Source organism: Tachyglossus aculeatus, chromosome 2 (assembly GCF_015852505.1).
Source record: "Tachyglossus aculeatus isolate mTacAcu1 chromosome 2, mTacAcu1.pri, whole genome shotgun sequence".
NCBI classification, from domain to species: Eukaryota; Metazoa; Chordata; class Mammalia; order Monotremata; family Tachyglossidae; genus Tachyglossus; species Tachyglossus aculeatus.
Genome location: NC_052067.1, coordinates 41,469,316 through 41,485,476, shown reverse-complemented (window position 1 = coordinate 41,485,476; position 16,161 = coordinate 41,469,316). Strand labels below are relative to the sequence as shown.

General features: G+C 43.9%; 1 protein-coding gene across 2 annotated transcripts in view; it reads right to left on the bottom strand.

The window, feature by feature from the left end:
• The window catches only part of FBXL2 (F-box and leucine rich repeat protein 2), an 88,335-nt gene that overhangs the window by 58,934 nt on the left and 13,240 nt on the right, over positions 1–16,161 (bottom strand). For both annotated transcript variants that reach the window (XM_038761428.1, XM_038761422.1), the window contains one exon: positions 12,422–12,483. In XM_038761428.1, the coding sequence (XP_038617356.1) occupies positions 12,422–12,483 (62 nt within the window). The remainder of the gene's footprint in view (positions 1–12,421; positions 12,484–16,161) is intronic.

Sequence of the window (16,161 nt, the reverse complement as noted above, 5' to 3'; positions counted from 1 at the left end):
CAGACTTGACATTTCAATGTCTGCCGGGAAGGCCCAGGCCTGGTTCGGTTGTGTTGTGCAAATCGGGCCCATGAAAAGACGAATGAAGGCAAAATGAACCCTCTGTTTCCTGTTGTTACAGGATTCAGGACTTTTGAGGGTGGTTTCTGTGGAGTGAAGGAAGCCAGATCGGAAGGGGTCAAGGAGAGAATTGAAGGAGAGGAAATTGAAGCAGCAGGTGTAGACAACTCGCTCAAAGAGTGTGAAGAGGAATGGTAGGAGGGAGATGGGGCAATAAATGGTGGGAGCCATAGGTTCAAGGAAAGATTTTTTTTTAGCAGGGGGAGACCTGGGCATGTTTGAAAGCAATGGGGAAGAAGCCATTGGAGAGCAAACAGTTGAAGATGGCTGTTAGGGAGGGAAGAAGGAAGAGGGTGAGAGTTTTGAGAAGGTGTGAAGGAATAGGGTTGGATGTGCAGGTGGAAGGGATGGCTTTTGAGAGGAAGCAGGAGAACTCCTCTAGAGATACTGCTGGGAAGATGGGGGAGTTGAAGAAGGGCAGGGGTGATTTTAGGGAGCTCACACCTCAGTGTCAATTTTCTTAATAAAGAAAATTATGAAAATTAAGAAAAGTGGCCAGGTCACTGGGGGCAAGGGATGGCAGAGATGGAGGGACAGAGAGCCTGAGGAGGGAGTTACATGTCTGAAAGAACGGTGAGGGCACTGGGCAGGGGTGTCAGTAAAGGAGCGGAAATAATTTTGCCGGGCAGAGTTAAAGCATGCAAGGGTAAACTTGAAGTTGACGAAGTCGGTCTGATATTTAGATTTCCACCAGCAGCGCTCCATGGTTTGAGCACAGGAGCGAAGGAGGACGACAATGCAGGTGACCCAGGGCTCTGGGTCAGTGGTACAAGATCAATGAAGGGATAGGAGAGCGAGTGAGTTGAGTTCAGTAGAGAGGGTGGTGTTGAGAGCATCTATTTGGTCATCAAGAGAGGGTAGTTTGGCTATGGAGGCTAAGTGGGGCATGATGAGTTGAGAAAATTAGATAGGGTCACAAGATCGGAGGTCTCTGTGGGGGAACAGTACAGATTCACGGGGAGGAGGTATGTGGGAGAGGAGGCAAGTGTGATCAGATAGAGGGATTTCAGAATCGGTGAGGGTAGATATGCGCAGTGCTTAGAGATGATGACATCGAATGTATGTCCAAGTTGGTGAGTGGGCGAAGTGGGGTGGAATGGATTTGGCCTAGTTATTTCCTGTTGACAGGATCTGCATCGGTGAATGGGCTGGGAAATAATTTTTCATTAAATGTGTGAAAAAATGATCCTGGGTGCTTGCTTTTTTGGGTAACTAAAATGAAAATGTCCTTTGTATCACTAGACTGTTCTGACTGCTGTTTCCTGCATGAAGAGTTCTGACCGAGAAGCTGAAACCTGAGGGCCTTCATTTTTAGCAGGTCCTAAATCTGTGCTGGTGGGACATGGCTTTGTTTCTGGGGTAAATTGATTAGGATGTTAGTAATGTCATCACTGACCATTCCAGCAGCAGGAGCTTGCTACCCATAGACCAATAACCACTGCATAGATCTATTTTATGCTAGTGCTCTTCTTCCCTCCTGATTTAAATTTCATTTCCCTCTGAATTTACTGGGCTTTATTCCTGAACCTTTCCACCTAACAGATAATAATAATTACGGTATTTGTTAAGCGCTTACTACGTGCCAAGCACTATTCTAAGCGCGGGGGTAGATGCAAGATGATCAGGTTGTTCCACGTGGGGCTCACAGTCTTAATCCCCATTTTACAGATGATGTAACTGAGGCCCGGAGAAGTGAAATGACTTGTTCAAGGTCACGCAGCAGACAAGTGGCGGAGCCAGAATAATGCAAACCAATAAGTCTCTCCTGCCCACGCCACTCCCTTGGGCTTTGGGGACATTAAGGGCAATGGAGAAGAAATGCTGGGGGGCGAGGGGGCCCAAGTTGACGGACCCCTCCTTGGTTTCCCCGTGCTCCAAATGAGACTCCAACAAAGTGGCAGTGGCACTCACTATAGGACAGCTCAGATCCCAGCTAGTGTTCTCCCATTTATGCCACCTCTGTGGGAGACTTGGATGCTGGCAGAAGTGGCACAGTTTACCAAAGTTCTTTCCAAAGGCTGTTGCCAGTTTACTTCTGGGTGGTGGTATGACTTAGATCCCTACATCCCAAGCACAGGAGGCAGAAAGTCGACCTGCCTTTCATTTCCAGCGCTTAGAAGAGTGCTTTGCACATAGTAAGCGCTTAATAAATGCCATCATTATTTCACTGCCTTTGCCTTTGCTCTGACTCTTGCCACCCACAGAGAAGGCACAGCAGGGAATGGGGCTAGTTGGGGGAAGTGGGGGAGAGAGAAGAAGGTGAGGGGTGGGGGGAGAGAAAGAGGGAAAAAAGGAAAGAAAGGGAAGGGGGGAGGGCAGAGGGGAGAAAAGGAGAGGAGAAAGGAGTGCTCACCTCAAACACTTAGGCATCCACAGTCACCTAATTTTTTATCACATCTTCCTGGACTTTTCCAAATAGTAACCACTCATTTTTTTCTCCCCAAGTACTTGAGTAAAAACAGGAAAAAAACCAAACTGAGCTTTATGGAAAATCTGGTTTGAAGGAAATGAAGCCCTGCTTTCCACACTTCACAGTCCCATATTATCTGTATGACTTTCAAATCTAATCTCCCTAAAAATGGCACAGCTTAGTGGAAAGAGCCTGGGCTTGGGAGTCGGAGGATGTGGATTCTAATCCCAGCTCTGCCACTTACCTGCTGTGTGACCTTGGGCAAACCACTTAACTTCTCTGTGCCTCAGTTACCTCATCTGTACAATGGAGATTAAGACTGTGAGCCCCACGTGGGACAACCTGTTTACCTTGTATCTACCCCAGAGCTTAGAACAGTGCTTGGCACATAATAAGCACTTAACAAATACCATTAATACTATCTGGTTTGCCATACTTGTTAGCAATGTTCAGTTCCTTCACAACTTGAGACACTTAGAGTGGATCTTGCTGTTATCAGACCCCGATATCAACACCCAAACAAAACCTGCATTTTCATCCCGGCCCTGGAGGGCCAAAGTACAAACCCAGCAGACTCTTCCTCTGAAACACGCTCTCTTTAAACTCTTGGCATGGAGGAAAATTGTTCCCTGCCCAAATCTGCTCTTTAATAACCCAAACATAATTCACGCAGATTAGGGTCTGTTCTTACAGTCCTAACTGTACGATTAACATCGAATTTTACTAGAACAAGCTGGATGATGATTTATTAGATTGGCCATAGGCCACAATAAGCCTCCCTAACATACAACTGGATGGATCAGACTCTTAAGAAGGCCCTGAAGCTCTGCAAATTAAGATACAGGCAGCAACGACAAAAAAGTGACCTTACAGGCTGGAGAAACTGAGCTAGCGGGAGGCCAGGGAGAGGGGGAAAAAGGAGGGAGGTGGAAACAGGTACTGGGATGGCTCCATTCCTTGGACTATGACTGTGTACATATTGTGTACTTGATCGTGAAGCAGTGTGGCATAGTGGAGAAGCAGCGTGGCTTTGTGGCAAGAGCCAAGGCTTGGGAGTCAGAGGACATGGGTTCTAATCCTGGCTCTGCCACTTGTCTGCTGTGTGACCCTGGGCAAACCACTTACCTTCTCTGTGCCTCAGTTCCCTCATCTGTAAAATAGGGATGAAAACTGTGAACCCCACGTGGGACAACCTGATTACCTTGTATCTACCCCAGCGCTTAGAACAGAGCTTAGCAGAGAGTAAGCGCTTAACAAATGCCATTATTATTATTACAAAGCTAAAAGAGGGGACTTGAGCTTCCCACAGGGCCATGTCCCACAAGGTCCCCTCTAAGCAGGTGTGGCCCCCCCTGACTTTCCTGTGCCAATATCACCCAGAAGATCCATAATACCAATGAAGCCTTGCTACCGCCCACAAAGACTGCCTGCTCTTATCTTCTCAGGATTAACTAGTAGCTCTTAGAAAATCTTGGTAAATGTCAGGTCAAATTTCCTCAGGCTGGGATAACGGCACATCCAATACGCTAATGACACCCTTCCCCTACTAGAAAACTTGCCTCCTTTCATGACCCGGACCAAAGGTTTGGATCATGCTTCCCTTTTTTCTTCCCTATTAACCCAATGTATAATGCTGCCCTCTGTGTTATGATGAGATGGTTTAATTTTAAGGACAATATGGGTAAATGATGAGATTTTAATTCCATTTGTTTTGAATATCACGCACCTAAAAAGAGGTCGGTGCTACAGCTTTGTACACAGTTATCATTTAGCTCAGAGCAGCCCCAAAATGAGCTTTGCCAACATTTTCTTTGACTGGTATGCCCAACGATCCTAGGAGGCTGCCCAATTTGTCAATTTCCTCTAAACTGTGAGCTTGTTGGCAGGAAACATGCCTACCAATCAATCAATCAATCAATCGTATTTATTGAGCGCTTACTGTGTGCAAAGCACTGTACTAAGCGCTTGGGAAGTGCAAGTTGGCAACATATAGAGACAGTCCCTACCCAACAGTGGGCTCACAGTCTAAAACTCACTTATAGTGTGCTCTCTGAAGAGCTTAGTACAGTGCTCTGCACGCAGTCAGTGCTCAATATCATCAATTAATAATAACAAATCCTAAGCGACACAAAAACTTCCCTAAGTCTTTAGACCAGTTCACAGTGGGCAACTTGAGTTGGTCTGCTTCTTAAATTATTGGGACACATTTCCATGAGCTCCATACCTTATTTTCTCAACAGCACGGTTCCTTTTCACAACCCACTAAGCCAAGGTGACGGAGCGCAACCATATGGCTTTCTCGGCCCTAGCAGCACAGCCATCGGATGAAACTTACAAAAACAGTATTTAACCACTAAACACCGCCCTGTGGGCCAGCTATTTCCACTGAGATTGAATTATTTCCACTTAATTAAATTCAAGGATGGGTTACAGAGATAAACTTTGGTGAAAAATAATTAGCTCTTCAGTTACTCGGTTCGGATTCTAGGTCGATGGGGGAGAGGGGGAAGGGGGACAGCGGGAGGTGAGGGGAAATGTTGCCCCGAGGGGTTGGCCCTCCCTAGGGTGGGACGGGGTCCCCAGGCCTGACAAGCAGCAGCATGGCCTAGTGGGTAGAGCATGTTTCTGGGAGCCAGAAGGCCCTGGGTTCTAATCCTGCCTCTGCCACTTGTGTGCTGTGTGACCTTGGGTGAGTCACTCCACTTCTCTGAGCCTCAATTATCACATCTGTAAAATGGGGATTAAGACTGTGAGCTCCATGTGGGACAGGGACTGTGTCCAACCTGATTAGCTTGTATCTACCCCAGTGCTTAGAACAGTGCCTGACACGTAGTAAGCATTTAATAAATACTACCATTATTAACATTGTTATTATTATCAAGATCTAGGCATGTCCGAAGAGATCCATTTTGGAATCTTTTAAATCTTGCTCACAATTTTAGTGAAATTACATGATCAAAGTCATTCAACACACACCTATTTCATGCAATACACTGCGCTGAATTGCACAAGGGGGATTCTGAGACAAAGTCCCTGCCTCTGAGAAACTTAGCTGAAAAGGTTTTCCTTAGGAACGACGAGAGAGATGGCAAGGTCTATGGGGGGAAACACAGATCTGGGAGTGTTTGCTGTTATTCATTCTCCACTTCAAATCTATCAGGCCACAGTTCTCCCCACCTTCAAAGCCATCTTAAATCCCACCTCTTCCAGGAAGTCTTCCTCAGTTAAGATTCATCTACCCAGCAACTATCTGTGGCACCTAGTTAGTACTACCCATCATTAGCATTCACATCCTGCATGTTTGTATACTATATTCAATTATCTTTTCATCTCACTTGGAAATAATTTATATCCACCTCCCTGATGGGGTTGCAAGTTGCTTGAGAGCAAAGGACTGTGTTTCTTGCTTCTACTGTTCTCTACACCAAGCATTTAGTACAGTGCTTTGCACACAGTTGACATTCAGTAAATACCGGTGACTAACTGATTACTTGGATTTCCATTCATGCTTGGTTCCTGACATGCTGTGAGGCTGACGGCAGGTTTCTTCAAATATAAAACGGGAATAAAAATGCCTGCCTCTCCCAGCTGCATGGGAAATTTGTGAGAACTAAACAAGAAAACTGATGTGAAAGGAAAAGTACTTTGAAAAATAAAAAAGTGCTCTACAAAATGAAGATACGTGCTCTGCATAAGGCAGGATATAATCCAGCCCTCTATGAGCTCATATTCCAAAATAGATGGTCATACATATTACTCTTAACTACCAAGAAAAACCAACTAAAACCAGAGTGAGCCTGGATGAGCTAGTTATCCTAAACTTATTCCCTACTCCTCATACTGAGAGCCCTATATGAGACAGAGATTGTGTCCAGAACGAATACCTTGTATCTTCCCCAGTGCTTAGCGCATGGGAAGGGTGTAATAATACCACGGCATTAATAAATACCATAATTATTTCTAAAAGCAGAGGCAAGGATTAATGCAAGTGGTTTTATATGCGGTGAGGGGTGAAATGGGTGGGCTGCATGACAGGATAGGTGGAAATGGAATGAGGGAGAGGAGAGCTTTGTTCCTCAGGAAAGGGTTTGTGGTTAGTTGATGGTATTTATTGAGCAGAGGTGGGGATTGTCAGAGTTCTTTTTTTATGGCATTTGTTAAGCACTCACTGTGTATCCAACAATGCTCTAGGACTGGGGTAGATACAAGAGAATTAGGTTGGACATGATCTCTGTCCCACACAGAGCTCACAATCTAAGTAGGGGGGAGAAGAAGAGGACTGTGGCACAGTGAAGTGACTTGACCAAGGTCATGTAGCAAGTAATTGGAAGAGCCAGGATTAAACTCTCAAGTCCGGGCTCTTTCCGCTAGGCTGGGCTGCTCCTTCAATTCCAGAGACGAGGGGGCTCTCCAGGCTCAGTGCCCGGCGGGGAGAGGTCGCACAGTCAGGAAAGAATGATCGAAAAAGGGAACCCTGAACGGTTTTGCCCAGTGTAGCACAGGAGGCAAGAAGATCATAAGGGAAGGTCGTCTGGTGACGTGTCAGAGAAATGAAGCTCGTTCTTGCCGTGAAGGGTGATACACCAGGAGTTTTAAGGTAGCGTGGGGTGATATGCTGAAATCGGAGAGAGAAGATGCCTCGGAGCAATTTCCGGATTACAGTCTATCGTACAGTTCGCATCTGTAGATGTGGACAAACAAGATCGTACTATATGGTGGGCAGGGAATGTGTCTCTCAACTCTGTTGTATAATCCTCTCCCACGTGCTTAGTACAGTGCTCTGCACACAGGGAGTGCTCCATAAATACCTTTGATGGACTGGTGTCCTGCAGGTCGAGGATGGTGCAATTTTACTAATGAGGGGCAAGTCTGGCCAGTCCATCCTATTTATTGAGTGCCTCCTGCGTGTGCTGATGTATGACGATATGTACGGCGCTGAAGTGGCACCTCTAGATGTCAGATTTGACTTTGGTGGTAAAATCCCCGGCTTCACAGTCAGATAGTAGATTGACTACTGCAAATGCCCTGCTGACTTCCAGTTTGGCCTGAATCTGGATAGTCAGATGATTAGGACAACATTCAGTCACTCCCGAAGGACTGATTTAATTTTCTTCTTGGTTTTCTAGTCTTCCATCAGACTGTGTGCTACCTAGGTAGCAAGGTTCTGTGAAAACACTCAGCCCTGGGAGTCGGCAATGGAGACCCCTGGAGAGCTGTAATAGAGAACCTCACACTTTCAATCATATTTATTGTGGGCTTACAGTGTGCAGAGCTCTGTGCTAAGCACTCAGAAGAGTATAACATAACAGACATTCCCCGCCCACAGTGAACTTACAGTCTAGAGGGGGAGATGGACATCAATATAAATAAATAAATTACAGATATATGTGTTGTAGGGATGGGAGGGAGGATTAATAAAGGGAGAAAGTCAGGGTGATGCAAAAGGAAGTGAAGAAAAGGAAAGGAGGGCTTAGTCAGGGAAGGCCTCATGGAAGAGATGTGCCTTCAGTAAGACTTTGAAGGAGGAGTAATTGTCTTTTGGATGTGAAGAGGGAGGGTATTCCAGGCCAGAGGCACGATGTGGGTGAGAGGTTGGTGGAAAGATAGACAAAATTAAGGTACAGTGAGACGCTTGGCATTAGAAGAGTGAAATATGAGGGCTGGATTGAGGTAGGAGTAGCAAGGTGAGGTAGGAGGGGGGCAAGGTGATTGAGTGCTTCAAAACAGTTGGAAAGGAGTTTGTTGTGGAGATGAATGGGCAACCACTGGAAGTTCTGGAGGAGTGGGCAGACGTGGACTGAACACTTCTGTAGAAAAATTAAGAGGGAGGGCATTCCAAGGAGGATGTAGGTGAGAGGTGGGCGGCTAGATAGACAAGACACATACAGACTGAGTACGTTGGCTAGCCATTTCCAGCTAATGGTGAACCAGGGGGCTTTGCTAGTTCTAAAAAAGCCATTCACAGTCATCCGCGTATCTTCTTGTGAACGTGCTTCCAGAGTAGTCATCAGCAGTTAGGAACCGCTGTGCTGTGAGCCCGTTGTTGGGTAGGGACCGTCTCTAGATGTTGCCGACTTGTACTTCCCAAGCACCTAGTACAGTGCTCTGCACACGGTAAGTGCTCAATAAATACGATTGAATGAATGGCAGGACTTGGGATGATGCTATGAGTCTTTGTGCGGAGTAGCCCAGAAGGCATCAAATGCCAGCTTGCCTATTGTATGCTCAAGCGTGACTGCACAGAAGTCACGGCCCTGCTTTATCAATCAGTGGTATTTATTGAGTGCTTACTGCGTGCAGTGCGCTGTTCTCAGTGCTTGGGAGAGTACAATATAATAGAGTCGGTAGACACGGTCCTTACCCACAAAGGGCTTACACTCTACGGCTTACAGTCTTTACGCCACTGGTGTGGAGAAAAGGACAGGACAAGATCATTCAACCCTGGGGGCAAGAGTCCTACCACTTCGACCCTTCTAGACTGTGAGCCCACTGTTGGGTAGGGACTGTCTATATGTTGCCAACTTGTACTTCCCAAGCGCTTAGTACAGTGCTCTGCACACAGTAAGCACTCAAATACGATTGATTGAATGAATGAATGTAGACTAATACTGGGATCTTAATAAAGCTCTCAGGGGCCATCAAAATGTTTCTGGTAGTCGCCGGAGGCTAGGTCTAGCGATGGTGCCAAACATTTTTTTTTGCAAACTCTAAGGTGATTGGATTCTCATCTTGGATTTGCTCTCCTAGTCATTCCAGAATTATCAAATGTGGCAATGAAATCAGTTGACAGTCACGGCGGCCAGCCCGTCTTCAAGATTTGGCTGTGAGGCATGGGAACCAGGGGATGGGACAATAGCTGTGACGACAAGAAACCAAGACAGAAATATAGGAACAGAATGTTGACAGGGGTCATTCATTCATCCATTCAACCGTATTTATTGAATGCTTACTGTGCATGGAGCACTGACGTAAGCACTTGGAAAGAACAATAAAGCAAAAGGGATAATCCCTGCCCATGATGGGCTTACAGTCTGGGGTGGGGGGAAGACAGATAATCAAAAGCTTACAGTCTAGAGTTGGGGAGATGGACATTGAAACAAGTAAAAAAGCATCAATATAAATAGAATTATACATATATACTTAAGTGTTATGGGGCCAAGGGGAGCACACAGGGAGTGAGTCAAGGTGAGGAGGAAGGGAGGGGGAGTTGAGGAAAAGGGGGCTTATTCTGGGAAGGCCTCTTGGACAAGGTAAGCCTTCAGTAGGGCTTTGAAGGGGGGGACGAGTGATTGTTTGGCAGGTCCTGCTTTTACGAGAGAAAGATTTAATTATTTAGTGATTCATATAGGGAAGAATCGGAGGCAGTGCTTTTTGATTCTTATGGGAGCATTTGAATTTTCCCCCAGGAAAAAAAAAAAGTTTTAAAAACCCATTTATAGATTCTAAAATAACAGCAACGGTGGTGGGAAGAGAAAAAAAGAGAAATAAAATATTTGGAAGGCTATCAACTGGCAATGATTTTCTGTAATCTGATCACTGCGTAAATCCTGACCTTCAAGGTACAGTATACAAACTGTTTGGTGATGAAAGCCCCATTGATTGAGTTTTAACTTCTGAATATATGTATGTTCTGATTAGTGCTAGAAGCCACGCTGTCCAAATGATTCTAGGAACTTGCCTTACGATAAATGTATTAAACGTAGCAATAGAACATGAAAGCTTTTTAAGCCCTGAGAGATCTGCGGTAACAGTAAAGGCCAAATGACGATTCCCTTTATAATGTTCATTATTTTACAAGCATGTTTTCCTATATTAAAGTAATAGTTACAACCTTTGCTACACCTCTGCACCTTATGGAGCCAAAAAGGACCAACCCACATCTCTTGGAAAGTTGCAAATTCCTTACTTAACTTCCTCCATTATAGGATTTCCCTTTGGATCCTCAATGCAAGAATTACTCTCCAGCCTTGCAAACTAGATGCCAGGAATATCCGTAGAAAACTCTCCCAGCAAACAGCCTCAAATCACAAGGGGAAAAGATTTCTAATTCCACAACAATTTCAAAAAGGGATCTGTTCTCCTGGGTCCCTGTCAAGCTGTTTCTAGACTCCACTGGTACGTTGTTAATGGTACTTTAAAATATAAGTGCTTACACTATACAAAACACTGTTCAGAACTACCAGGATTCAGTCAGTCGGATGAGCGTTGCACTAAGCGCTTGAGACAGTACAACAAGACACATTCCCTGCCCCCTGGCCACTAGATATTCAAAAGTCTGAGTGGAATGTGTTTCTGGAAATTTGTAGCAAGGCCCTTTCCTTTTCCACTCCCCTCTTCAATTTAAACCTTCTATTTTGGGCACCTCTGCTAAAAACAGCATATATTGGTTAGCATTTGAATAAAGTGATTATGGGAAAAACTGCATAATGACAGGTTCAACGAGAACAACAGAAACCATTCTCAGAGGCATCTGAGATTTAAGTAAACTTTTGGTTCACTTCATCTTGTGAGGGAGACCCAATTTTATAGATACAATCACCAAGGAGAAGTAAGTTACATTATTTTGGCCTAGAGAATCTCCGTGGTGAATAAGGAACAGAATACAAAATGGATTTCCAGTTTCCGTCCCCCGCAAATCAATTGACCGCACTCCCTTGCAAAACGCCACTGCAATAGAACCTCAATGATCTAAACTGCTCAAGACTTGTCGTTCTTTGCTTAACCGGACATTAGGAAATCCAGAGAAACGTTTAAACGGGCTCCAACACTGTAATGCTGTATTAGATTGCAAGCCTCATTATAGGTAGGGAACGTGCCTGCTAATTCTGTTGCAATGTATTCTCCCAAGCCCCTTGCACAGCACTCTGCACATAGCAAGCACTCAATAAATAGCACCGACTGATTGACCGATGGATTAAACTCAGCCTCAGGGTTCAGTGAGCCTAAAGAATGGTATTGGTGGATCGAATGGCTGGAAGCAGAAGCACAGACTCCTCCAGCAGTTACCGGAGCGGCTACTGGAAAAATCCAGGCCCCTTTTTCCAAGCATTCAGTCTGCTTCCAATCAATGAGGCAGTGGTATTTATTGAGTGCTTCTTTTGTGTACTAAGCCCTTGGGAGAGTATCACAGAATTAGCAGACATGTTCTCTATCCATAAACAATCTTTTGGTCTAGAGACAGACCTTAATATGAATAAGTAACTTATAATATATAATTTAAAGATATGTAAAGAGAGGGCTGCTCAGCCAAGAGTGTGCTGGATCAGAAATAGCCCAGACTACTCAAAACTCTGCATCATTCATGGTCACATTGCTGAGTTTCCATTGTACAGTATATAAATATTATACGCCAAGAGAATCTGTTTTGCTAGTTTAAAGGTCATTAAATTGCAGAATATGTAAACAGGGCAAATACATATGAAAATATGATAGACACCTATCAGAAGCCAATGGATGAAACATTAACAAAAGTCATTCAAGTATCAAAAGCACCGTGTGGCATTTTACAGGTCCTTGCCTTCAAGGGAACTCACAAGCTTAGAAAAACAGTCTATTCCTCACAGTATTCCTTAAGACTAAATCAACAACAGCATTAATTGAAATATAAAATTTGGCACTTGAAAAAAGTAATACAATACTCAACACATCTTAAATTAGAATCCAGACCAAGTAATGCGTTCCTACCCAAGCATATCCTCGATGAGGCCAAGTAAAACCAATGAAGAACAGCTCTATGTAACCAAAATCAAGAAATTAGGCCAATTTTGTCTGTTGTTCTGCATTATGGATTTACTCTGACAAAGACCACCTCCTTCCACTTTGGCAAAAGGAACAAATCTACCCATCAAATTTCAGAATGAATCTATTTTTGCATAATTCAGGCCGAATTACCTTAATAGAAGTTCCTTGGGTAACTTTTTGTTAATAAGAGCTTCATCACTGCTGGAGAATACCTAAAAGAAAAGGAAAAGATTTGTTAATATTCTATAGTCGTGGTTAATCATGAAATGAGACAGTTGAATATGGGCTTTTCAGTCTGACAACCAAGTTGCCCAACTTCTATTTGACTGATGTGGAAGCATTTTGGTTTCACGTAGTCACTTATGAGTAATAGGGTCCCAAAGAGATTAATATAGGTATTATGCCCAAGGGTGGACTCAATGGTGCGATCACATTTATTGAGTACTTAATGAATGGAGATCACTGTGCTAAGCGCTTGGGAGAGTACAACAGCACTAGAGAAGCAGCGTGGCTCCGTGGAAAGAGCCCAGTCTTGAGTGTCAGGGGTCATGGTTTCTAATCCCGGCTCCACCACTTATCAGCTGTGTGACCTTGGGCAAGTCACTTAACTTCTTTGGTCCTCAGCGAGGAAAGGAAGGAGGGGGCAAGGTAATTGGGTGCCTTAAAGCTGCTGGTCAGGAGTTTCTCTTTAATGATGAGGTAGATTGAAAGCTGGTGCACTAAAAAGGTAGGGTTTTAAATCTGCCCAAACTAGAGTAATGCCAGCCTGGGAATGAGTCCATTGGTTCACTGACAGTGGGAACGAGACACTGAGTTTTGCGCTTGAGCAGTGTATTCAGAATTCTTGCAATCATTCAGTGACATTTATTTAGGGCTTTCTGTGGGCAGAACACTATACTAAGCACTTGGGAGTTGGTGGACATAGTCCCTGCCCACAATGAGCTAACACTCTAGAGGGTCGTATGAGTTGATTCCGAACAGCCTCACGAATCCCCATCGGCAGTAAAAGACTTGCTGAGAACTCAGTGAGAAATCCGCTCCTTCTGCTTGGTGGAAATGAGACTGATGAAAGGCTGAAATGAATTGCTCTACATGAAACGTGGGTAGTTTCTAATCTCCGGTCTTCATATCCCCTAACTGCCACTTTGGCCCTCCTGTGCCACATTATCATCATTATTATGGTTTAAGTGCTTACTATGTGTCAAGCCCTCTACTAAGCACAGGGGTAGATACAAGATAATCAGGTCTCACGGTCTAAGTATGAGGGAGACCAGGGACTGGATCCCCATTTTGCATATGAGAGAACTGAGGCCCAGGGCTGTTAAGTATCTTGCCCATGGTCACACAGCAGACAGGTGGTGGAACCAGGATTAGAACCCAGATCCTCTGATTCCCAGGTCTTTCCACTAGACCATGCTGCTTCCCATCACCTAAGAACAACAGATTCAAAACCCCATCATAGCACTTACGTAAGCATATTATATAGTCCAGTACTTCCTATCTATAATTTCAGCTAAACATCTGCCCGCCTCCTTAAACCGTAAACTCTTTAGAGGGCAGGGATTCCTTTTTCTGTTGTACTTGCCCCAGCGCTTAGGGCAGTGCTCTAACCATAACAGATGCTCAGTACACACCACTGATAGGCCGGCCGACGACAGAGCATGTAGGGAGGAAACTGGAGGCTTCGTGCCAAGAACGTGTCCTTCCAGGATTCAACAACCATCCCACCTGTCAGATTTCCTGCAATGCTGGACAAAGGGCCCAGGAAAAAGTTGATTCCAGGCAGCTGCAGAGTCAGCTGTCTTGAGACTCTCCCAAAGGGGCTCATCATAAAGGTGAAAGGCAAAGTCACGGTGAAGAGCTTGGGGGAAAGATGAAGTTTTAGATAGGAAAGAATATTATCCTTCCCAAAAGATGAAGGGGATAATCAGGGTGAAGAGCTGGGGGAAAGGCGAAGATTTACATAGGAAAGAATATTAATATCCACGGCTCAGGGGTTACCAGGGAAGGAGCTGAACTCTGGACCCAATAAATATATCCTTCCACAAATGAATTTATCAGAGGCCTGAAAACATTTGTGTAGTTCCAAAACTGGCCATTTTATTTAGAAGGACCTAGGCTTGTTCAAAAGGATATTTTGGAGATGGGGCGGGCGTGTGTGGGAACCAATAATTTAACAACGGTCTGGTCTGTTATTAAGTTTATAAGATGCTTTATTCACTGCAAGGCCTTGGGGAATTGAGAAGCCACTGTCCTAGACTCTTTTCAATGGGATTAAATAAGATTCCTGATCATTTTAAGGCATCAAAATACTACATAGATTCCTTTAAGTCCCAGGGTCAAAAGAATAAAATAAGATAGAAAGCGTAATTTATTTGAGAAAATATAATAATTTATTTATGGTATGTATTAAGCACTTACTATATGTCAAGCACTGATCTAAGTGCTGGAGTAGACACAAGTTTTATCAGGTCCGACAGTCCCTGTCTTACACAGGGCTCGCGGTCTATGTAGGAGGGGGAACAGGTTTGAAATCTTCATTTTACAGTTGAGGGAACTGGGCCACAGAGAAGTTAAGTGACTTTCCCAAGGTCACACAGCAGACAACTGGTAGAGCTGGGATGAGAACTCAGGTCCTCTGATTCTCTTTCCACTACGTCACACTGCTTCCCAAAGTCCTATATATACACGCCTTCATTCTGATATCTGAGACTATCCTCTAGCTTGTTGTGGGTAGGGAATGTGACTATTTATTGTTGTACTGTACTCTCCCAAGAGCAAAGTGCTCTGCACATGGTAAGTGCTCAACAAATATGACAGTGAATGAATGAGAATAGCCTCTTAAAACGATTACACTAGATATGTGCATATGATTCTTGACAAGGAGTAAGGGCTGCGGAAAAATTGCAGGGTATACCTGAGGTATAATCAATCAAATAGCTTGTTGTGGTCTGGGAATGTATCTACCAATTCTATTATATTGTGCTTTCCCAAGGCCTTAGTAGAGTACTCTGCACACTTTTAAGCACACAATAAATATGACTATTGAGCGCATACCATGTACAGAGCACTGTACTAAGGTCTTGGAAAAGTACAACAGAATTGGTAGATACATTCCCAGACTACAGGAAGCTTTCGGTTTAGAGGTACTGTGTTTAGCTCTCTAAATCAAATCACATAAAGGTTATAATCAGTCTATTTTTATGCTTTGCACGTCTCCAAATGAAGCAACCCATTAAGGACACCATTTTAAGCATAGACACCCCTTTTAAAGCATTTCTGGAAAATAATGGGTTTTTTTTTTAGTAAACTATACTTCAAACCAAAAGTTTCAAAATAATGCTCTCCAGGGAAACACCTGTGGTACTGTAATTAGGTGGATAGGAAACAGCTGATTTAAGAAGCAATCCATTAAGGACACCACTTTAAGTATAGGCACCTTTTTTAAAGCATTTCTGGAAATTAATTTTATTTCTTAGTAAAAAAAACCTACTTCAAGCCAAAAGTTTTATAAAATATGATGCTCTCCAAGGAAACACCTATGGTACTGTAATTAGGTGGACAGGAAACAGGTGATTTAAGAAAAAAAGAAAACATTTTTTAAACAAATTGTGGAAGTTAACTGCACAACATGAAGCCTAAAAATGTATGAATAAGGGCCCTTATTGAGAAATTAAATTGGGAACAGAGATCAGGGTAGAGCATTTAATACTGGTGAAAAATCCCCAAACTGATAGTGTCCAATCATTTTCCCCAATCGTTCAACACTGAGTTTTGCCTACTGCTCCTTTGAAATTTTAAACAAATATATTAAAAATCAATGGTACTCACTGAGTGCTTACTAGGTGCAGAGCACTGTACTAAGTGCTTGGGAGAGTTCAATATTACAG